The sequence below is a fragment of the Podarcis bocagei genome (genome assembly GCF_964188305.1).
Source record: "Podarcis bocagei genome assembly, chromosome: 17".
Classification (NCBI taxonomy): Eukaryota; Metazoa; Chordata; class Lepidosauria; order Squamata; family Lacertidae; genus Podarcis; species Podarcis bocagei.
Genome location: NC_138143.1, coordinates 27,877,499 through 27,900,509, shown reverse-complemented (window position 1 = coordinate 27,900,509; position 23,011 = coordinate 27,877,499). Strand labels below are relative to the sequence as shown.

Here is a 23,011-nt window from a genome sequence, read left to right as displayed (position 1 = left end):
ATCTAGATTACAATAAAAACCACAAAAAGGGGAGGAGATAAAGAAAAAGAAAAAAGAATAGAAAACAGGTTAAAAGAGAGAGAAAGAGGAATAAGAGACACCTGCCAGATATCAATAGACAGAGAGTTGTAAAGTGTAGTTGGTGCCATGCTAAAAAATCAGTTTGAAATGATGTACATGGGGATTGTGTGTTCATGTCGGATCACCTATAGGGGGAACATGGGGGTTGCATTTGTTCCTGATTTGGCTGGTGGCAGCGATTTGTTCAGTCTGAAAATACTTTTGTTTTCTAGACCTTGACCAGGTGATTAAGAAGCCTCTGGACAACACTTCCTGAAGAGAGTGAATGTGACAGGGGGGGAATTCGATATTCAGAGATGTAAGTAGGATTTCTTAGCAGCTCTGTACTCTGGTTCTAACACTATACATTTGGAACGGTCCTACCATAGGGCAGAGTGCGGAAATTGCCTTAGGCGGCAGGTGCCGGGGAGCAGCCACGGCAGCCTCCCTGCCATTCCCCAGTTGCTGCGTGAGAGGCGTACATATTATGCATCCCCTACACTACTCTGCTGTCCTCAGATTCAGCTGCTAGTCCAACTGGCTTTTGCCAAACTCCCTCAGACAACCAAATAACATGAGCCAGGCCTGCTATAGTTCAGAGCAGTTCTAGGGAATTCCTTCCTCCCCAGCCATGGCAGGGTTTATTTTCAAAAGATAGACCTATCTTGAAGGGTTCAAGTACAGTCTTACCTCGTGTTGCGTTTGCTTCAGGTTGAGCGTTCTCAGGTTGCGTCCCGCGGCGACCCGGAAGTTCCGGAAAGGGTTAGTTCCGGGTTTCACTGCTTGCGCATGCGCAGACGCTCAAAAAGATGTCACGCGCATGTGCAGAAGTGGTGAATCGCGACCCGCACATGCGCAGACGCGGGTTGCGTTCTGCTAAGGTTGTGAACAGGGCTCTGGAATAGATCCCTTTCACAACCAGAGGCACCACTGTACAGTAATACCTCTGGTTATGTACCATCCTCCTTGTGAATGCTTCGGGTAACAAGCTCCGCTAACCCGGAAGTAGGTGCACCTGGAAGCAAACTTTGCCCCGGAATGCAAGCGGAAGTTGTGCAGCAGCAGCGTGGCAGCAGCGGGAGGTCCCATTAGCGAAAGCGCGCCTCAGGTTAAGAACAGTTTCATGTTAAGAATGGACCTCCGGAACGAATTAAATTTGTAACCAGAGGTACCACTAGTGGTACCTCTTTGCTTCAGGATGAGAACAGAAATTGTGCTCCAGTGGCACAACAGCAGCAGGAGGCCCCATAGGCTAAAGTGGTGCTTCAGGTTAAGAATGGTTTCAGGTTAAGAACAGACCTCCGGAATGAATTAAGTACTTAACCCAAGGTACCACTGTACTGGGAGCCAATGCAGGTCTCCCAGGACCGGTGTTATATGGTGTCGCCGGTCACTCCCAGTCACCAGTCTAGCTGCCGCATTCTGGATGAATTGCAGTTTCCGAGTCAACTTCAAAGGTAGCCCCACGTAGAGCGTGTTGCAGTAGTCCACTCTGGTGAGACAGTCTGCAGGCAGGAATAGTCTCAGTCTGTGTACTGGATGGAGCTGGCGGTCCAACATCTTATGAAGGGCCACCGGTTCCCCATCCTAGAGGGCTAAGGTAGACTAAGCTCAGTAAAATAAGGTGGCGCCACAAGCCCTGTTCCTCACCTTTCCCCCACTCTGTTCAAGGTTGGGAAGACTACGGGCCCTCCTTTCAAGTAGGGACACCAATGCTGCTCCAGCGGAAGAGGAAAGTGTAAGTGCTCCCAAGAGAGATCCTGATGTTTCCTTGGAGACCCTTCCCAAGGGCAGGCCATGCACGGCCTACCACAGGATGCAAGCTGTGGGCCCTGAATCCAAGGATCAGAAGAAAGGGCCTTCCAAATCCTGGAGGTTTCGCCGTTGCAGAGCACACAGGGATGTTTCGGTAGGGGATGGGGGAAACAGAAGGCTGCTCTGGGACTGCTGTGGGAACTGCAAGACCATCCCCCTAAGCCTTAAACCACTACAGGAGAAGCAAGACCCAGTAATGGAGAAGAAGCAACCCAATGTTGATCGGCTCGATGTCCGTGCCGTGACAAGCTACAACTCCCTAGTACTTGTGAGCACCACCCCAGAGAGCACAAGTACAATTGGGGGTACTAAAGGTAAGGAGGTGCCTGGGGGGGATAAAGTGGGTTGTTCAGACAAAAGCCAAGAATCTGGTGAATTGGGTCAGTCACAAAGACTGAGGCAGAGGGGTGGGGCCTGGTTGCAAGGGGTTTTTCCATTGCAATGATGGCACCAAATGGCTCTGTTCCCAATGGGCAGGGAGAAATTAAATATCTATACTTATTCTTCTTCCTCCTCCTCTTCTTCTTCTTCTTCTTCTTCTTCTTCTTCTTCTTCTTCTTCTTCTTCTTCATTTATTACAAGAATTTCATTTATTTAAAAAGTGGTAAAAAGAAAAGAAAAAGAAAAACATGTATGAAAATAAAAAATAGCAACAATTTGTTGCTGACAAAGAACAGCTGGATATATAAAGGGCCTCATAAAACCTAAATCCAGCCATGGCTGCACCCCTTTTTGATGAAGTATGGAAATACTGGTTTTCCAGTGCTGTTTTGACATGAGTGCTGTGGGTGCCAACCTAAAATGACTGCCCTGGGCAGCAAAAAAAGAGAGAGGTTCTGGTACTCTAGGAGTACCCACTAAAAAGGCCCACTAATCTGCTTCTACCATATCTTTTGCTGTAGGTTCATCATTCAGTACCTTGGAATCTACAATCCAGTCGATGCCCTTGATCTATTCAGATATGGGGAACTTATCAGATCTTGACATCATCGTTAATATGATGGAAACACCTAATTGTGAAGAACAGGTACAAACTTCCCCTTCCTTCCTTCCTTCCTTCCTGCCTGCCTGCCTGCTTTTGAAGCAAAACTTGTTTTTGCAGGATCCTGAGCACATGGTCACTCCCACACCATGCACTGAATGATGATGATGATGATCATTTTATTATGTATATCCCACCTGCCTGGCTAGCTAGCTTTCCCCAGCCACTCTGGGCAGCTTACAGAACCCACACAAAATTGTAAAATGTACACATTGATCTCAGTTCATATATATATATATATATATATATATATATATATATATATATATATATATATATATGCTTTCGTAGATTTTCACGGGTACAGGAATGCAGGTTTTGGTGTCTTCGGGTGTCTTCCCGTGTAAGAGTTGGGGTGTCTAGGCGACGTTTCGACGAGGTCTCACTCGTCATCTTCAGGCTGGTGCTTTCGGCTTCTTGTTACTAGAACAGAGCAGGATCTCAGTGTTTGAGTTCCTATAAATACTGTTGAGGGGGTGTGGTGTATAGCCTCCAACGTTCTGGGCAGATAGGAAGTTCCTAGGTTAATGTGCCTTTTCTTCTTTTGTTCATTAATTACTTGAGGGATATCTTGAGTGATTACTTGAGTGATATTCTGAGTACCACTTAGGAGGGTCATTAGGTGTGGATTAGTTGCTAAAGCTTTCGTGTCTTGACCTCTTGACCTTGTGAAGAGTTTTTCTGAGAAGATGGCTGTACTGCACTTAGTTGTGCTCTGGCTTGGCTTCGTGTATAGGGGCGAGCTGTGGTTTTGTGCCCTGTGCCAGCCAGATCTGTGTAGGGATTGCAGGGGGGTGCAGCATCCGGAGGTGCCACTATGGTTTGGCTACTGGATGGTGTCTGTAATTTATCTGTGGAGAGGGTCTGGGTTTGGGTCTGGTGTGGTTGATTGGAGATGGCGTTCTGTGTGCCTCTGGTTCTGGTGTCGGTTTTTGTGGGGAGGGCTAATTTCCAGATGTCTGGCAGGCGGGACGTGTCGTCACGCTTGTTCATGTTGTGAGGGTGTTTCTCTATCTCGATGGCTTCCATGATTATTCTCTTGTGGTGATGTTCCATGTTAAAGAGCAATTTGGAATCTGCAAAATTAATTTCGTGTCCTGTTTCTTTCATGTGTTGGTAAAGAGAGGAACTACAGGGCACTACAGATAAAATTAGCAAAATCCTCCATAAACACAATATCAAAACAGCCTTTTGCACCAACCAAAAAATAGCCAATATCCTCAGAAACCCAAAAGATAAAATCCAGTTAGAAAACCAAGGGGTCTATGAAATACCCTGCAAAGTCTGCCCAGCCACGTACATTGGACAAACAAACAGACGAATAAATGCACGTATCGCAGAACACAAGAATGCCGTCAAAAAAGAAGAAAAAACTTCCTCTCTTGTTCTAGTAACAAGAAGCCGAAAGCACCAGCCTGAAGATGACGAGTGAGACCTCGTCGAAACGTCGCCTAGACACCCCAACTCTTACACGGGAAGACACCCGAAGACACCAAAACCTGCATTCCTGTACCCGTGAAAATCTACGAAAGCATATATATATATATATATATATATATATATATATACAGAGTTCATCCACACTTCTGCATGTGGTCTGCCTATAAAGCACAAGTCCTGGCAGTTTCCCACTTGACCCACACTTTCTCATCATGGGTCCAGGGAGTTTTCTCCTTGTCCTGCTCCTTTCCAAGGGAAAACCTGCTCTTCAGTGATATATCAGAAAAAATAGCAATCTGGGGAAAACCCAAATTCCTGTTAGCTCCGTTTGAGCACTAAAGAGCAGTACTCTTAAACCACTTTAACAATCGTGGCTTTCTCCCAAAGAATCCTGGGAATTTCTTAAGGGCGACAACTTCATGGAGTTAATAAAAACTTACCAGTAAGAAAGACCACCAGGATAAAATACTGTTTTCATTTCCCATCAACCCATCCCTTGCATCAGAAATATCCCAGAACCCTTAAGAAACTGTGAAAGTGGTGAAGCATGAAACCTAAGACAGATATTGGGAAGCTTTGGTCCCCCCAAATGTTGCTGAACTATATTTCCTGGCCATTGACTATGCTTGCTGGGACTGGTGGAAGTTGAAGTTGAGTCTTGAGGGCTGCATAAAATGTAGCTAAGCAAAAAATTGAAACAAGGATACGCTGTCCAGACATATTGCTACTCTCTCTGATAGTGACTCCAGGAGCTCAGTGCCAACAACACTGCAGCTGAAATGGAGCCGCTAAAAAAAGGAAGGGGATGTCTACACATTCTCGGGGGACTCTGAGAATTTCAGGTTATGCCCAGTAACCCAGGAATGCTGAGAGCTTGGCAAGGTGGGGAGGGCAGTAACTCAAGGTGGAGACAGAACAGCTTGCTGGAGAAGTCATGGCTAGCTCCATTAGGAAGAGCACTCCCATTAGGAGGTGAGAATACAGTGAAATATTTTATTGCAGGCTCTCCTTCTCATTATATATTGTGGAAATGCAATGTATCAAAGGACAGGGTTTATAGTGAGGCGGTAGGAGAACTTGGGGGGGGGGTGTTAGGGGATCGCATCTGGCAACCAAAGCACCCCTTTGGTTTCAGGTAGTACATGGGTAGACAAGTCTAAAAAGCCCATGGCAAACATTTTCACAGCCCTCTAGCGTAGAGCTTTTCAAGTTGTGTGTCGCAACATGTTGCTTTGTCGGCTGCAGTGGGCAGGTGTGTTGTGTGAACGTTCCCCACACTCCTCATGGGGCTGGAAAGGGGTTAGTTTAAGCTCTGGTTTGCTAGTGAAACTGAATTACTGTTTCATAAAGTGATGCATGTCTAAAAGGTGTGCCGCCAACATGAAAATTTTGGAAAGCTCTGCTCTACCAACTCTGGGGTTGAGGCACTCATCTCGCTTTACTGGCCGAGGGAGCTGGCGTATAGCTTCTGGGTCATGTGGCCAGCATGACGAAGCTGTTTCTGGTGAACCAGAGCAGCACACAGAAATGCCGTTTACCTTCCCGCTGGAGCAGTACCTATTTATCTACTTGCACTTTGACGTGCTTTTGAACTGCTAGGTTGGCAGGAGCAGGGACCGAGCAATGGGAGCTCACCCCATCACGGGGATTCAAACCGCCGACCTTCTGATCGGCAAGTCCTAGGCTCTGTGGTTTAATCCACAGCGCCACCCTCGTCCCTCATTTATACTGGATTCTGACCAAGCTAAGCCTCCTGGTGTATATTTTGCTCTAGGAAGCTTAGTTTGGTCAGAATTGAGTAACAGCAACTCAGCTGTTGGGTGGTCAGGTGGCAGCTGTTGCTTACCATGCCAGCACCTCCTGGTTCAGGTTGTGATTGCCATAGTTTACATAGCCAAAACAGCAGCATCCACACAGAAGTTAGCTCCAACATTTACCAAAGTACAAAAAAAGTTTTACAAAAACAACAACACACACCGTAAGGCAGGCTTCCTCAAACTCGGCCCTCCAGATGTTTTTGACCTACAAATCCCATCCCTAGCTGGCAGGACCAGTGGTCAGGGATGATGGGAATTGTAGTCTCAAAACATCTGGAGGGCCGAGTTTGAGGGAGCCTGCCCTAAGGGGTTCCCCCTACTCAAAAAACAGCCCAATAAGGACACAGCATGCTCAGTGGCCATGGAATGATGACTGAGATTTGTGGTGGAGGAAATGGAAAATGGGAGAAGGGGAATGGAATGGAGTGGAGTGGTGGGAATGCTGGACAGTGTCGCTCTGCGCTGCAAGACTTTGTTGCCGTTCCCACATAGGAGTAGGGGCAGCTTGAATGAATAATATTTTCCAGAGTATCCTGGACAACAATGAGGAGAAAATTAGCTTCCTCCGTGCCATTTCTGCTAGTTGCATGGCTGCGCAGAAAAGTGGCAAGGACACCTTGGATCTCCCATACACGAAGAATGAATTGGGGGAAGCACTTCTGGTAAGTGAGATATCTGGCACCAGGAATCCTGTGGGGCAGATGGGCAGCTAAAGCATTGGGGGGGGGTGGACTCAATGTTGAGGAGTACAGAAGAACCCAGGGGAAGGGAGGAGATGTGGCTGTGGCAGAAAGGAGAGAAGTGTGCAGCCATATTAGAAAAGGATGGCCGAATCTATTGTAAATAATAATAATAACAATAATGATATCCTGATAGTGTAATGTTGGCTTGGAGGTTTGGGGAAGACGACTAGATGGGGGAAAGTCACAAATACAGCTGAGCTGTGGTGTAGCATGAGGAGACCACAGAGGCAGTTGCCCCGGGCGCAAGATTGTTAGGGGGTGCAAAATTTCAATACCTGGTGCTGCTTCGATGCAGCTGTTTACTTCAATCACTGGTCTCCCTTGAAAATGGTTTCTCCATGCAAACCAGGAAGTGACCTCTCCAGACAATGGAACAACTCTTATTTTCTTATCTCTGTGACTGCGATCTCCTGGGTGATGCAGATGCCGTTAGGCAGTTGAATGCGCATGCGTATTCCATTTGTTTCCCTCCCACCCTACTCCTCATAGCCCCGGGCGCTGGCAACCCCTGCTACACCACTGCAGCTGAGTAATAGAACCTGGGAGGAAACTGTTACACAGCAATGACTCTCCCCTTTCGTCCTACACTCCCAGGTGGTGATGGAGACGCTGCCTGTTCACTCTGTGCCATCGTTTCTCCTGTCCTGCTCAATGCTCACGGTCTACAACCTCAGGTACCAAGTCAACCTATGACAATGACATCCAGACTGGCTCTAGCACTGGTATTTCTCAACTGCATCATTGGGGAAGGGGGATTTTCCCCCCAGTTGCATTTCTCACCTCCCACACCATTGCTGGAATAAACCCAGAAATCCTTGGCTCCCCCTCAAATTACATTTCACACAAAGTTCTATGATTCCCTCCTGTTTGTTTTAAAAACCAAACGGGTTTCTGGTTGTTAAGGGTGCTGTGAATTGTAGCTCTGTGAGGAGTAAACTACTGTTTGGGGAAACCCATGTGTTTCAAATGTGCATTAAATGTATGGTACTGATGTGGCTACATGCTTCTCTTCATTGCTTCCTCTTTCAGGCGGTGTCCCTTGTGACTTCTTTTGGTTTGTACCATCACTGTTATACTGACGATATTCAGTTCAGTTTTTCCCATGCCTTTTCTTGCTTTTTTTATGGTTATGCTGCAGTCTCCTCTTGGATGATAATCTTTAAACTACAAATGTGCACTAGAATAATTTTTCTTTTCTTACACCCAAGCCCTTTGTTTTGTCTGCTCCTCCTCTTTCTTCTGAGGGCGCTACTCTAAATTCTTCTTTGCAATTCCAAAGTTTTCTCCTATAGCTCATATTCCCAATCTAGACAAATCCTGTTGATTTAGATGCTGCTTAGGGATGTCCTGAGCATTCGGTTTTTGGTGCCTGCAACATGGGTGCCTCATTTAGAATGCTTCAAGGCAGGACTGTGCTTATCCGGGTTCTGCAAACCTCCTCCTTCCCCAGCCCATGGCACCACAGCAACTTATCTCAGGGCAGGAGACAGGCAGAGAAAACTTCAGGCACTTCCAACCCACAGGATCCTCAGCCAGGAAAGTGATGCTCAGCATATAGCTCTCATTAAGGAGAAAACCCCACGTGCCTTTTTCTTGGACATAGCTCAGTTGGTTAGAGCGCTGTGCTGATAATGCCAAGGTTGCAGGTTTGATCCCTGTATGGGATAGCTGCATATTCCTGCATTCAAGGACTAGACCAAGGGTTGTCAACCTGGTCCCTACTGCCCACTAGTGGGTGTTTCAGGATTCTAGGTGGGCGGTAGGGGGTTCTGAGGCACAAGCTGAATCCTCCATCCATCGAGCACTGATGGGTGGTAAGGAAATTTTACCATCAAGAAAGATGCATTAGTGGGCAGTAGGTATAAAAAGGTTGACTGCCCCTGGACTAGATGATCCTCAGGGTCCCTTCCACTTCTACAGTTCTCTGATTCTCTGATTCTCTGTGGGATTTGCAGACAGAGCACCATGATCTCTGGTGAGAGGGCTGAAACTTGCCATTTCCAGGCATGTGCAGCATCTACATGACATTGTTGGCTTACTTAGGAGAACATGGAGGAAAAGACTCCATGGAGGAAAGAGGTGCCCCCCCCCACTTTTAAAGGGAGAACAGAATTTGCGTTTTTCTCTATTTCACAGCCCCTCCTCCCAACCAGCATAATAACCAGTTGCTTTTCCTTTGGTCCTGCCAGCAAAATGAAGCCCCCATTTGATCCTGAGCAATTGTCTGGTATCTTGCGGCTGGCTCTCCATGGCATTTTTAACATGGATACAGATTTGGAAAATCCTCACAGCCAGGTAAATTCAGGATTTCTTATAAATACTGGGGGAAGAGAATACAGTATTCTTTTTCTGGCTCCCTTTAGTTTTGCTCATATTGCTGAGAGACAATCCACCCTCAGGGCTACAGTAGGCAGATGTAAGTATCAGAAAAATAAGGATGGGGAGTTGTTTGGCTACATCACACATTCCATCTTGTTATCCTGAATCTGCTTCCCAAAGAAGGGTCTTCCTTGGACAGGCTGAGCTACACGGTTTTCTGTAGCCTATCTGCATATATTTTTCAGCTTGAACTGCTGCAGACTTCTCTTTTTTTGCGTCTCATGACATTTGAGCCCACTGCATCCAGGTCATGGGTAGGCAACTAAGGCCAGGGGGCAGGATCCGGCCCAATCACCTTCTAAATCTGGCCTGCGGATGATCCGGGAATCAGTGTGTTTTTACATGAGTAGAATGTGTGCTTTTATTTAAAATGTGTCTCTGGGTTATTTGTGGGGCACAGGAATTCGTTCACACCCCCCAAAAATATAGTCTGGCCCTCCACGTGACTGTGTGAGCTCGAATCCTCGTGACTGGGTGAGCTCCCGTTCTTTGGTCCCTGCAGTTCAAACCTAGCAGTAGATAAATAGGTATCGCTCCAGTGGGAAGGTAAACAGCATTACTGGAGCTCACCCAGTCACGAGGCCTCCTGCTGAAAAGGTTTGCTGACCCTTGATCTGGCTTATACCTCCACTGCTGAAGGCAATGGCCTCTGAGTACCAGTTTCTGGGAGGAACAATGCTACACTCAGGTCCTTCTTGTCGGCTTCCCATAGGCATTTGGTTGGGAAGAGGATGCCAGACTAGGTGGACCTTTGGTCAGTTCCATCAGAACGCATCTTATGTTCTTACCTGCCAACTGAGGACAACCTTTTAAGTATCTGATGAAGTGGAACTCTGGTCCCCAAAGCCACAGGACTCTGTTGTTTCCCCTGCAACAGACTTAACATGGGTACTCCTCAGGAAGTGGCAGTCTGATTGTCATCTTATTAGTTAGCGGGCAAAGGAATTCAGCCAGGAGTGGCTAACCTATGGTCCTCCAGATCATCTTGTTGGACTACAACTCCCATCGTTCCTCGCCATTGTTCATGCAGGCTGGGAATGATGGGAGTTGAAGTTCAGCAACATCTGGAGGGACACAGGTTGCCCACTCCTGCTCTACACAAGCCCAGGGTTTTCCAAACCTGAGTCTCCAGCTGTTTTTTTGGACTATAGTTCCCATCGTCCCTGACAACTGGTCCTGCTAGCTAGGGATGATGGGGGCTGTAGTCCAAAAACAGCTGAAAACCCAAGTTTGCGAAACCCTGCACTAGCCTTTTGCTCTCTTTCCCTTCAGGCTCTCTACCAATCGTCTGCAGACACAATGGAGACCATGCTGAAGGGCTTACTGTCTGAGGTTCCAACTACAAGCCACCTGATGTTTATTTTGAAGGTGAGTGGGTTAAATGGAAAGAGAGTGGCACTTTATATTGCCATTTATACGATGGAGAGTCTGGCAGGGAAAGCATTTATGAATATTTGCTTAATGTATTTATAGCCAGCTGTTCATTGTTCACATAAATCCCAGAGAGAGAGAGAGAGAATGAGAACACAATAAACAATGTTTCATGTAAATACATCTCATGGGAATATAGTTTTCATCATAGTAGGCATTCTTTGAGTCAGCAGCATCACCCGCCAGGCAACAGTATAAAAACATGGCTTAAGTCACAGCGGTGTCCAAACTTTTTTCAAAGAGGGCCAGATTTGATGAAGTGAAGGGCTGTGAGGTCCGACCAAAGGGCCAACCAAAGTTGTTAAGCTTTTTTAGGGTTTTTTAGGATTTTACCCCAGGAAATGAACTGCCACAGGGGCTGACCGGATTAGCCCCCGAAATGGACTTTGGACATGCCTGGCTTAAGGGATGCAACAGACCAGCATCAGCTTGACAAATGCAGAGTCCATTTGGAATTTTTCATGATCAAATGACAGGACAGAGGGGAAGAAGAGATGTTTGTGGGGCCACAGTTGTCAATGTGTGGCATGTAAGTCTCAGTTCAGGTGCTGCAGTCAGTCTGAGCTTCTGCTTCCTTCCTCAGCACATCAACTTCTGGATTCATTCCAACGATCCCCAAGAGAGGTATAGGTCTGTCCTCTGCAGCACCACTGTGTTGCGACATGCTCTTCTGCTGCCAGATTTCAACGTGAGTACCCCCAGAACCTGGCTCAATATGGCAGCCCCAAGTTTGATGTTTTATTATGCTTTTATATTTGTTGGAAGTCATCCACAGTGGCTGGGGCAACCCAGTCAGATGAGTGGGGTACAAATAATAAAATGATTATTATATTATTATAAGTACTAGGCGAAGCAGGTCCAACCTGTCATTTCCCCTTCTCCATGTTCATGGGAATGTGTCCACAGAAAGCATTCCTGCTAAGGACCTGTCTTCCTCACAGGCTAGGGTAATAATAATAATAATAATAATAATAATAATAATAATAATAATAATAATAATTATACCCCACCATCTGGCTGGACTTCCCCAGACACTCTGGGCGGCTTCCAACAAAATATTAAAATAAGGCAATGCATAAAAAATTAAAAGCTTCCCTAAACAGGGCTGCCTTCAGATGTCTTCCAAAAGTCTGAAGAAGTGTGCATGCACACGAAAGCTCATACCAAGAACTAACTTAGTTGGTCTTTAAGGTGCTACTGGAAGGATTTTTTTTATTTTATTCTAAAAGTCTGGTAGTTCTCTTTGACATCTGGTGGGAGGGTGTTCCACAGGGCGGGTGCCACTACCGAGAAGGCCCTCTGCCTGGTTCCCTGTAACTTGGCTTCTCGCAGCAAGGGAACCACCAGAAGGCCCTCGGCGCTGGACCTCAGTGTCCGGGTAGAATGATGGGGGTGGAGACGCTCTTTCAGATATACTGGACTGAGGATGTGAAGAGTAGAGATCAGTTGAAACAAAGGGAGAAGCAGACCACAAAATATGGGTGGAGATCTCTGTTGTCTTCTGTCCCTGCAGAAGTCCAGTGAGCTTCCTGCCTTGGGACACCACGTGGCACAGTTTGGAATCTGTATCACAGATACGATGGAAGATGTGAGCAACCAGGCCAGGTTGACTATCAGCTGCCTTTATGAGCTGCTGCTCGATCAGATGGGTAAGTTGGTTTGAAAACATGAGACCAGCAGCCCCTTGTTGGGAGGCCACATATTGCTTCCAACAACTGATAATACAGTGTCATGAAAATCCATATACAGTGTCTCATCCCTTTAGAACATTTTCCATTAAGGATGTATCTCCTCAAGGTGTTTCAAAGCGAGTTGGAGGTGCATCTGAACCATGGACATTTTTATATCATAATTTTGTTATAAATCATAAGTGTTGTGTGTGTTGCAATTTTATGTTGTGAACTGCCTTGAGATCGACAGGTGAAGGGTGGTGTGCAAATTTTACACACACACTGACCTAGTCAAGGCTACTCAAATTATTTTGACACTAGAGGTTGAAAATCCCACAACTCTGTCTTCCTAGGAGTTAAAAGCACAAGTTGTGGTAAATTAAATACCTAGCAGTTTCATGACAGCCACTACCAGTTGCCTTGGTGACCCCCTCACTCTTCTTAATAGTAGGACCTGTTTCTGACCCTAAGCCTCCCCCCGCCACTTTACCTTTCCTACCTTCACCTACCTGTGCTTAAGGTAGGGCAATTCATGCTTATCACATCTTATAAACTCTTTCCAGGCTTATTGTTTCAGCACTGTAAAGGTAAAGGTACCCCTCACCGTTAGGTCCAGTCGCGGACGACTCTGGGGTTGCGGCGCTCATCTTGCTCTATAGGCTGAGGGAGCTGGTGTTTGTCTACAGACAGCTTCCGGGTCATGTGGCCAGCATAACTAAGCCGCTTCTGGCGAAACCAGAGCAGTGCACAGAAACGCCGTTTACCTTCCCGCCAGAGCAGTACCTATTTATCTACTTGCACTTGACGTGCTTTTGAACTGCTAGGTTGGCAGGAGCAGGGACCGAGTAATGGGAGCTCACCCCATCGTGGGGATTCGAACCTCCGACCTTCTGATCGGCAAGTCCTAGGCTCTGTGGTTTAGACCACAGTGCTACCCGTGTCCCATTCAGCACTGTAGCATTGAGCTAATCTCCTCACGCATGCTGAAAGGTGTCATTGTTCTCGTTTCTCTTAACTTGTTCTAGTTTCCCTTAACTTGTATAGATCCCAGAGGGCAAAGTATCCCACAGGGATTAGGACTTAACTGAGAAACGATCTCCCTTCTTTTCACATATTAATTCTTCCACAAGAAAGCTGATACCTGCAAAAAAAAAAAAACCCACACAAAAAACTCCAAAAACCTGGCAGCCTGCTCACTGTTGTGTTTCATGCTGTCCTCATCTTCTCCCATAGGCCACACTCCATATATAAACATAAGCATAGCAATTAAGGCCACAAAGTATTTGACATACCTTCTCCTAACCCAGATGCAAATCTTTATTTCTCAAGTCTTGCTTCGGACCACTGCAGGAACAAATGGGATTGGACAAATCCCCTTGTGGGGAAATCTTAGGATACCTCACAAATCCTTGCACAGATAGCAGTTATCTTCCGAAGGGGACAGAAAGATCCCAGGTTGTAATGTCAAAAAGACCCATTACATAGACAGAAACAGAGGTACTTCTGCTGTCTCCCTGTCAGGGCTGAGCGTGAGTGAGGCTGAAGAACTGTGGTGCCACAGTTATGAAGACCAGAAAATGCTGGCTTACGTGGATTCCTGCAGGGTGGGTGAGGTAAGAATATACCTCTGAGGCAGCATTAAATATGGACAAGTTCACACCCAATGGAAATGCCTCATGCTTTCCCAGAATTAGGCTGGTATAGAAGAAGCTCATCCATACTTCTACTTTCCCCTGGGGAAAACCCGCTCTTTGGAGCTGAATCGGAACAAACATCAATCAAGTTTTCGGTGATTGATATTTGCCCTGATTCATCGCTAAAGAGTGGGTTTTCCCTGGGAAAGCTACAGGGCAATGGGAAACCACTTGGACCCATTCTAAGAAAGCATAGGACAAGCAGAAGACCACTCAGACCGATGTTTTCTATGCTCAGGAAAAGCCAAAGTGTGGAAAAGCTCTCAGTATTGGTGGTGCTGGTAACAGAGCCCTCTGACCACAGCACCATTCCTTTCAAGAACGATCTTGGTGGCCCTATGCCATAGTTTCCCAAACTTGGGTACCCGCCATTTTGGACTATAATTCCCACCACCCCTCATTAGCAGGAATGATGGGAACTGTAGTCCATAATAATAATAATAATAATAATAATAATAATAATAATAATAAATTTTATTAAAAACAGGTGGAGGTTCAAGTTTGGGAAACCCTGACCCCTGTCTACCACTTTGGCAGCAAAATGGGGCCACCATGGACAAGACAATGGTTTACGCACACTTGAGGGACTCTCTAGATATGTAGAAATGTATCTGTTTACAACCTGAGAGGGAGAGAGGGAGACTTCATTTTGACTGGGCATGCTTAGTAGCACCCAGGGCCCACCAGGTTTTGTGGGTTCTGGTTGTGGGGAGGGAAGAAAGGGAAAGAAAGTTAGCCTGCCTGAAATAGAAACATGGCACCTAATCCCTTCCCCACACTTTAGAAACCTACCCCACCCTTACAAGCTTGAGCAATAATATACTCAGATTTGAAAGTAGCAGCTATCCTTAAACCAAAGCTCTTCAGACTTATTTGGAAGAATGGGGTAAGTTCTCCCGAGGATGGGGGTTGGGAAAGAAAGAAGTATGTCTTTTTCTTCCTTTCTTCTCATGATACTCTTCCCTGCTCAAGCCCAACCAGTGCTGCACAGCTCCTAATTCCAGTTGGGTGGAGCCCTTCACAGGACTCCTGTGAGGGACACCAGATCCCTCCAGAGAGCCTTTCCATTCATGATTATTTGTGCTCATGAAGCTATTGGGGTGGTCACACATACCCACTTGAAGGACTGTTTGCAACTGCAAAAGTTTTGGGGTGTCACACTGCTCATTTCCAGTCAGTGCACACCCCACAATGTCTTGCTGAAATTCCATAGCTTTCTATACCACAACTGTCCTGGTTTCTTGTTGTCCTGCTTTTGTTGCTTGACAGCAATCATGTGGTTGTACTGAGGAAGCATCGCAGAGCAAGCTACAGCAGAATAAACCCACCTCCCTTGTCAAGAATAATATGTCACAGAATACAACCACAATGACACCCATTTGGAGGGGCCTTAGGAAAAGAAGACACTGTAACTTTTGTTATAGATCTCCACATGTTCCATTCAAATGCACACACACACACACATATATATACATAGACATATATACACACATATATACATGTACTTCTGCCACGCTATCTTTAAAATGTGGACACTTTTGATTTTAGCTGTTCAGAAACATCTTCACAGAAGATCAGAAGAGAACCTTTCTGGAGACATCTTTGCGGGCCATTTATAATCCTGAGCTAAGGATAAGAGAGGCTGGGATCCTCCTAGTGTTTTCCCACCTGGGGAAGGCCAATGAGATAATGGCGGATAAGGTGAGCTACCAAGATAGGCTTCAAAACATCAGAAACTGCTTTACCACCAAGACATCAGTTGGGCCCTGGGTATCCGCAGTCGTGGGCGCAAGATGGTGCCACTGGTGGCTGGACTGTAGCCTGCTAGGGTGTACGAGGTGTTGGGGGAGGGGCAGTACCTCTGGTGGGTGACACGCCTTCTTCTGGGGTACAATGTCCACTTTTGGTCCCCACCCTGCACTCAGCTCTTACCTGTGGCTCCTAGAATGCGATAGTGGCCACATCCCGGAAACCAGATTTGAGTGGCTGGCTAAACCAGGTGAGGATAGCCAAAAGGTCTCAAATCATCAGTGAGTTAGGGACTTGCCCTGCATGTGAACACATTCTCTGGCAGATTGAGTAGATGAGACCAATAGTTGGTCCAGCAGTCAAGAAAGTGGTTTCTGCATGTGCTGTAGAGGGAAGTGAGGAACACGTGAGTCTCGTCCACTGGGGGGGGGGCATCTAGGACAGGCTTCCCCAACCTCGGCCCTCCAGGTGTTTTGAGACCACAATTCCCAGCATCCCTGACCACTGTTCCTGCTAGCTAGGGATCATAGGAGTTGTAGGCCAAAAACATCTGGGGGGCTGAGGTTGAGGAAGACTGATCTAGGAGAAGGAAAACTCTGGTCTTCTGCTGCCTTGCAGGATATCTTTGGGAGAAGAAAAGGTTAAGGAGTAAACCCTACACAAATCCAGAATGGAGTCCCTAAGATGGTTAGATGGCGCCTTGTACATCTCCTTCCAGCAACTCCTCCAGCCCATGTTTTGCTCTGCTTTCCTTTGGACCACATCAGCAAGCATGAGGTCTTAGCATCTGGCCCAGGCTTGCACCCTGAGAAGGTCATTTCAGTGCTGCTAGCTCAACTGTTTGACTTCACCCCCAAAGGCGCACTCCTGCAGACCCATCTGTTGCCCCACCCACTATTGGCCCCTGGAAGGTTGTCTCTGAGGCAATGTGGCCCTCAGGCTGAAAAAGATTCCCCACTCAAAGCAGGAGAAAAGAGATCTCACGTCAGAGCAGAGAAACCTGCACCCTTTTCTGCCCAAAGGTAGCCTGATGCTTGCCGTTGTTTCATCTTTCCAGGCAGAAGACATAGCGGAGAAGATATACCAGCAGATCTACAAGCTTCAGATACTCAGAGAGGTGCCAGAAGCATTGCAAGGCTTCTTTCCAAATAGAGGTAATGCTGTCAGACTCGAGAGACAAGGCCAGAACATATACTTAGCTTGGAAGGTTCCAGGTTCAGCACTCCAACCCCCAATATTTCCACTTAAAACAGAGTTTGATAGTAGATAATGGGAACGGCCTCTCTCTGCACAAGAGCTTGGAGGCCTGGTGGCCTTCAAAGTAGATTACACTGTGCTACCTAAGCAAATATTATTGCCTGGTAAACAGCAGTTTCCAGTCCATAATCGGGAAATGGGAAAGGACAATGTCAAACTAAGAGAATAACATGATTGTTTACTCGTGCGGTTGGGATTTAAGGTCTGCTTGGACTTCAGTGAGCTGTGCTTATGCAGCAAGGATTCAACAAGACACCCAGAATTAAACAGGGGAGGCAAAAGGTTGACATTTACACATAGGGATATTTTTTTTTATGAAGCTTCATTGCATTTGAGAGTCTAACTACATGTGAAACTGAATGAGCTGCTAGCAGTCACATCAGCATTGCTGTTTTCTCTTAGTCAACCAGGGTGGAGGGCTTACTGCAAATTTATTGTGCTGTTTTTGCAATATAGTAGGCTGTCTAAATTGTGTATTGCTTTGTAATGATCTGTTGGGTCTCTGGACCGTAATAAAGATTGAATTGAATAGAATATAGAAATGACACAAGAAAACTTGATCTGCTTATTTGTATCACTTATTATTCCCATAATCCTTGTTTGTGGGTGGGGAAACCCTGCCAGATGGGGGGATATAAATAATAAAATTATTATTATTATTATTATTATTATTATTATTATTATTATTATTATCATCATCATTCCCAATAAAAGTTATTCCCCCCCACAAAAGCAAGTGTGGGGGCAATTTTCATCAGGACTGCAGTGTATAGGGGAGGAGATGTTTAACCCTTTCCCCCCAGCTGCAAAATTTACACATATATACAGACTGGGCGCTCCCAACATGTGTGTACTTACACACACACACACACACAGAGAGAGAGCAATAGGAAAAGAGTTTCCACTGATCCCCGTGTTACAAAATGCACCTTTTAATATACTGTAACTGCCCCTAGAACTACATCAAAATTTCAGTACAATGGGGGGGGGGAATCTTCTTTCTAATAAAAGACCTGCAGCAGGGATGGGGAAAATGTCACCCTCCCAATGTTATCTGCCTACAATTCCCATCATCCTTGATGCCTGGGTTACATAGATAGATAGATAAACTTTATTCGCATTAGCCAACGACCATAGCAACATAAAACAAACAGCATATACAATTAAAAAGACAACAATGGGTAAAAAGGGCAATCAAATGACCAAGATTACTGTTCAGATAGTGGCCCTTAATCTCATTGCACCCTCGATAAACCTAGCAACCTTTGCTGTTGTCTGATCATTTTGATCTGATGAAAGAAAGGACAATGTGGGCGGCCTGGGATGGTAAGTAAGAGTGGGGTGATGATCTCATTCCTCAGATCTTTATAAAGGGGACAGGACAGGAGAACATGAGCCAGTTTCCAGATTGCCATCTCCACAGGGGCAGAGTTGCTTCTCAGTTGGAATCTTTTGGTACCTGCCCTCAAGCCTGGGTTTGATGGGCGTTGTGGTCAGACAAGAGCTGGTGAGCTGTAGATCCCTCTGAGCCCGAACTTGCAGCCTCCCCTAAACAATGCCTTCATGCTTATCATCTTTAGTTAAATTCTAGCTTGAATAATTAAGTCTCCCTGTTCTACTTGTTTTTCTGTACAGGTGAAATGATGCCCGAGAGTGAAAAGGATGCACCATAATATTCCTTCGGGTGGGAAGGAGAGGACAGCAGCAGATCAGACTTCTCCTCTGTGTGTTTTCATTCGGCCTCTTCTGCAGAGCTTGTCTCTTCTTCAACCACCGAGGCAGAAAGGCAAAGGCAGCTGCCTAGGAACCGAGAGAGACTCCAGGGATGGCTTCTTCCCAGAACCAGCGTTGTACCGGATCTCAGAGCAGCACTGGCTAGAAAATACACTTGGGAGCTTAGGGCGGGGGGCATATCGCTGGGCGCAGTGCCATCAGACAGAGGGCAGACAGAGAGGTGCACCTGCTGGGCACACACCCATAAGTGATCCCCAAAGCATGACACAAACTACTTTTACTTTTATTTATTTTTACTTTTTTTACAATTAACTGAGCATTGCAATTCCTTTCTCTTGCTGTGTATTTTGCTGTGAATTGTTTTTGCTTAGGCTGGAGTTTATCTTGTGTTGCACTGAATTGTTTTTTTGTGTGTGAGCCACTTTGTGTTACTTTTCAGAACAGGCATGATTAAAATCAAACACTGGTTAATAATAACAATAACAATAAACCATGTGGTTCTACTCAAAAAAGAAAAAAAAACACACATGTAAAAACAGCCCACTGCAGGGCAGGCAGGGGAATAAGAAAACAGGTGTGAGTATATGATATATTTATTTTATTTTATTTATATTTACCCTGTGTTTGTCCTCGGTGGCCCTTCTCAGCATGTGCCCTCACACAAGAGGTGTGTGTTGAGTGGCAGCATGAAACATGGGCGGTGGTTCCCTGCTTGCTCTCCCTAGGAAGGCATGCCTGGTGCCATCGTTATCCATTTATAGGAGTCAGGCATTAAATATGTTCGAATTCAATGGTGAGTGTAAGAACAATAAAGCTGGCAATTGAATCACAATGCAGAGAGGCACAAGCTTGATTTGCTTTCTGTGCTGGACCCAAAGCTATGGCTTTGGGTGTTGCTGTCCCCACACTCCCCAAAAAGCCAATGGAGGAGCAAGACCTGTTAGAGTGTTAATGCCTGAAACGTCATCTTTTGCTCAGCCTGTATATCAGACCCCCCCCCCCAAGGACTCAGCTATACATCTGCAAATATAACGTTTTAAGTGTGTGTTTACGTGCATTGTACAAATGTGACACTAGATGGCGATGGTGAGCTTATGGCAAATTCAATATATATTTTTAAAACTTTTTTTAAAAAAAGCATTTTCACAGGATTTTTATACGTGTCTGGATTCCACCCAAGTGTCCCTGTTTTCCAAGGACAGCCCCAGATTTACAGAAGCCGTCCCGGTTTCTGATTTGATCCCGGAATGTCCCACTTTTCCTTAGGACATCTCTATTTTCATCAAAAGCATGTTGGAGGGTAAGGAATTATGTGCCCCCCGAACCAAGGAAATAAGTAATTACACAACTTTTAGAATACATTTGAAGGCAGCCCTGTATAGGAAAGTTATTTAATGCTTTATTATGTTTTTATATATGTTGGAAGCTGCCCACAGGGGCTAGGGCAATCGAGCCAGATAAAATTATCATTATTAAATTAGAAAATAGGACGTCCCTATTTTCTTTGGAGAAATGTTGGAGGGTATGTTGTGTACGTGTAAATAAATGATATATCACAAAGACACCACTGTTTCCAGTGACCTTCATTAGAAGGAAGCAAAACCCAAGATATGCGGAGAACCTTTGGGATCTTTCAGTGTTCAGAGACTGGGTTGTGTGTAACACTCATGTTCCTTTGTATCCATTACCATTTCCTGTGCTACTCTCAGAACGCTACATTAACACCTCAAAATGCAACACTGAAGCAAGTGGGGGCTATTCTGGCAACAGCGTGTCATTGGAACACTGGTACACTCTTCACTCATTGATCCACCACAGAGCGTCAAATCCTGTGAAATCACCATAAGGAATCCTACAGGTGTGCCTAAAACACATTCAGGGCAGACAAGAGAGAGTACCTTTTCACATAATAGTGGTATTGTAAGCAGTTGCATGTAACCTTCTCCCAATTTTATTTTTTAAAGCAGCTTTGAGAAGAGGCGAGTTTAACACCACAGTCTTATGTATGGCTGTTGTTGTTGTTTAGTCGTTTAGTCGTGTCTGACTCTTCGTGACCCCATGGACCAGAGCACGCCAGGCACACCTGTCTTCCACTGCCTCCTGCAGTTTGGTCAAACTCATGCTGGTAGCTTCGACAACACTGTCCAACCATCTCGTCCTCTGTCATCCCCTTCTCCTTGTGCCCTCCATCTTTTCCAACATCAGGGTCTTTTCCAGGGAGTCTTCTCTTCTCATGAGGTGGCCCAAAGTATTGAAGCCTCAGCTTCAGGATGTGTCCTTCCAGTGAGCACTCAGGGCTGATTTCCTTAAGAATGGATAGGTTTGATCTTCTTGCAGTCCATGGGACTCTCAAGAGTCTCCCCCAGCTCCGGCTACTCAGAAGTAACTAACAGATGACCCCGCCCCCATAATGATAAATTGGGCCAACGACAACTAACTTCAGGCTGTTCATAATTCCATGGATTTCTTTGACATTATTTGAAATAAAGAACAATCAAATAGGCAGTCAATGGGCTTACTCTCGGGAAAATAGGTATACAATTGCAGCCTATGCAGAGGAGCAGCTGGGGGGGGGGGAGAGGCAAAGGGACTGCAGCCTTAAACATTTTTGGTGGAGTTTTTCCTTCTCAGAATCCCCCCAGCTTGATGATTCTAGGCCATTTTGAACAGAAAAAATAGCTTGAGGGAAGCGTATTAAGCAACCTTGCCCCCAGTTTATTTCTCCACCCATAGCACAATGAGTAGTGGTAAGGCAAGCTTGCTTTAAAAATAAATAAATCACACGGTAAGACATTAGTTTAAAAGGCATGACTTTTGCCTTTGCTTCTACTTTTTGGGGTGACAGGGTAGTGGAATGGAATAAGCGAATTTTTTATTTATATCCCGCCCATCTGGCTGGGTTTCCCCAGCCACCCTGGGCAGCTTACAACATATAAAACACAACAAAGCATCAAACATTTAAAAAAAGATATCCTATATACAAACAACATATAAACCAATAAATCCGCAAAAAAACCAGTAACAATAATAATAACAATAATACAGTAAACAGTTTATAGTTATACCCAAAAAATAAAGTAGCTGCCAACCTCAACTAAACATTTAATAAACACCAAACCAACAAAAATTAAACAGAGGAACCAAAATTCGGGGGGGGGGGGGTACTGCTATACTGTACTTCTAGGAAACACAAGGGGAGGGGGGAGATTCTGCTATAGAACTCTGAAAATATAAAAAGAAAGAAAGAGAGGAAGTAGGTGATATTTGTATGTTCCCGTTACTAATTTAGCCAAAGGAAAGGCAGCCACAAAAAGTCATTTGTAACAAAGCAACAGGGACAAGTGAGGAGTGAGCGAGGAGTGATATTGCCACACGGCTGCAATGATAAACTCCAGGTCTTCTGCATTGTCTCTTATGAGCACCTGTTACTTTTACCCTTCAAATATGCAAAGCACATACATAGGAAGCTGGCCTTCACTGAGTCCACACAGCCCAGTGTTGACTGGCAGCGGCTCTCCAGGGTTTCAGACCGAACATCCCACCTGGGACCTTCTGCGTACAAAGAGATGCTCTGCCCAGCAGACACAGGGAGTCAAAAGTAGCCACAGAATTCTGCCCATGTGTGAAGGGTGTATCAGTTTCTCCCTTTCTTGCATCTATGTTACTTTGCTCCCTTGAGATTATTATTTTTTGCACTCGCTTCCTGTTTCCTTGCCCTGCAGTGTCTGTCAGTGTTCTTTCCCACAGACTTACAAAAGATAAAGACTCGACTTCCATTGCTTGCAGTAGAGATTTGCAAGCTTCTTCCGATTCCATTTCTTTTAAAAACCATCCACTAGCATGGACAACAGAGGACCATGGAAAACACATGGGCGTAGCAGCTGCCCCCCTCAATTCAAGTAAATAAATAAAAATACTTATCTCAAATCTTTCTACAATTTCTACTTTTAGTTATCTTTTTTCTGAGCACTTGGGGCGAAAAGAAAGCAATTTAAAACATTTCATTCCGAATTTGTTACCAAACTTGGGGTCTCCAGATATTGGGGGGGGGGCCTACATCTTTCATCATCCCTGACCACTGGTTCTGCTAGCTAGGAATGATGGGAGTTGTAGTACAATAACAGCTGGAGACCCAAGTTTGGGAAACCCTGTACAGTACTAGACAGAGCCAGATGGTGAC

The 23,011-nt window shown here is 45.5% G+C and overlaps 1 protein-coding gene and 1 long non-coding RNA gene across 3 annotated transcripts in view; both read left to right on the top strand.

The window, feature by feature from the left end:
• The window catches only part of LOC308577107, a 134,469-nt gene that overhangs the window by 27,225 nt on the left and 84,233 nt on the right, over nucleotides 1-23,011 (top strand). The window lies entirely within an intron of this gene.
• On the top strand, nucleotides 363-19,426 carry LOC308576728 (maestro heat-like repeat-containing protein family member 7). 2 transcript variants are annotated; one of them, XM_081176593.1, is made up of 14 exons: nucleotides 363-379; nucleotides 1,732-1,798; nucleotides 2,054-2,189; nucleotides 2,778-2,902; nucleotides 6,702-6,836; nucleotides 7,512-7,591; nucleotides 9,107-9,212; nucleotides 10,569-10,664; nucleotides 11,311-11,415; nucleotides 12,241-12,376; nucleotides 13,919-14,010; nucleotides 15,640-15,792; nucleotides 16,898-16,994; nucleotides 18,733-19,422. In XM_081176593.1, coding segments are annotated over exons 1-14 (1,368 nt in total). In that variant the 5' UTR covers nucleotides 363-377; the 3' UTR covers nucleotides 18,771-19,422. The 2 variants fall into 2 exon arrangements, with proteins under 2 accessions (XP_081032719.1, XP_081032718.1); XM_081176592.1 differs by having other exon boundaries at nucleotides 1,732-2,189; nucleotides 18,733-19,426.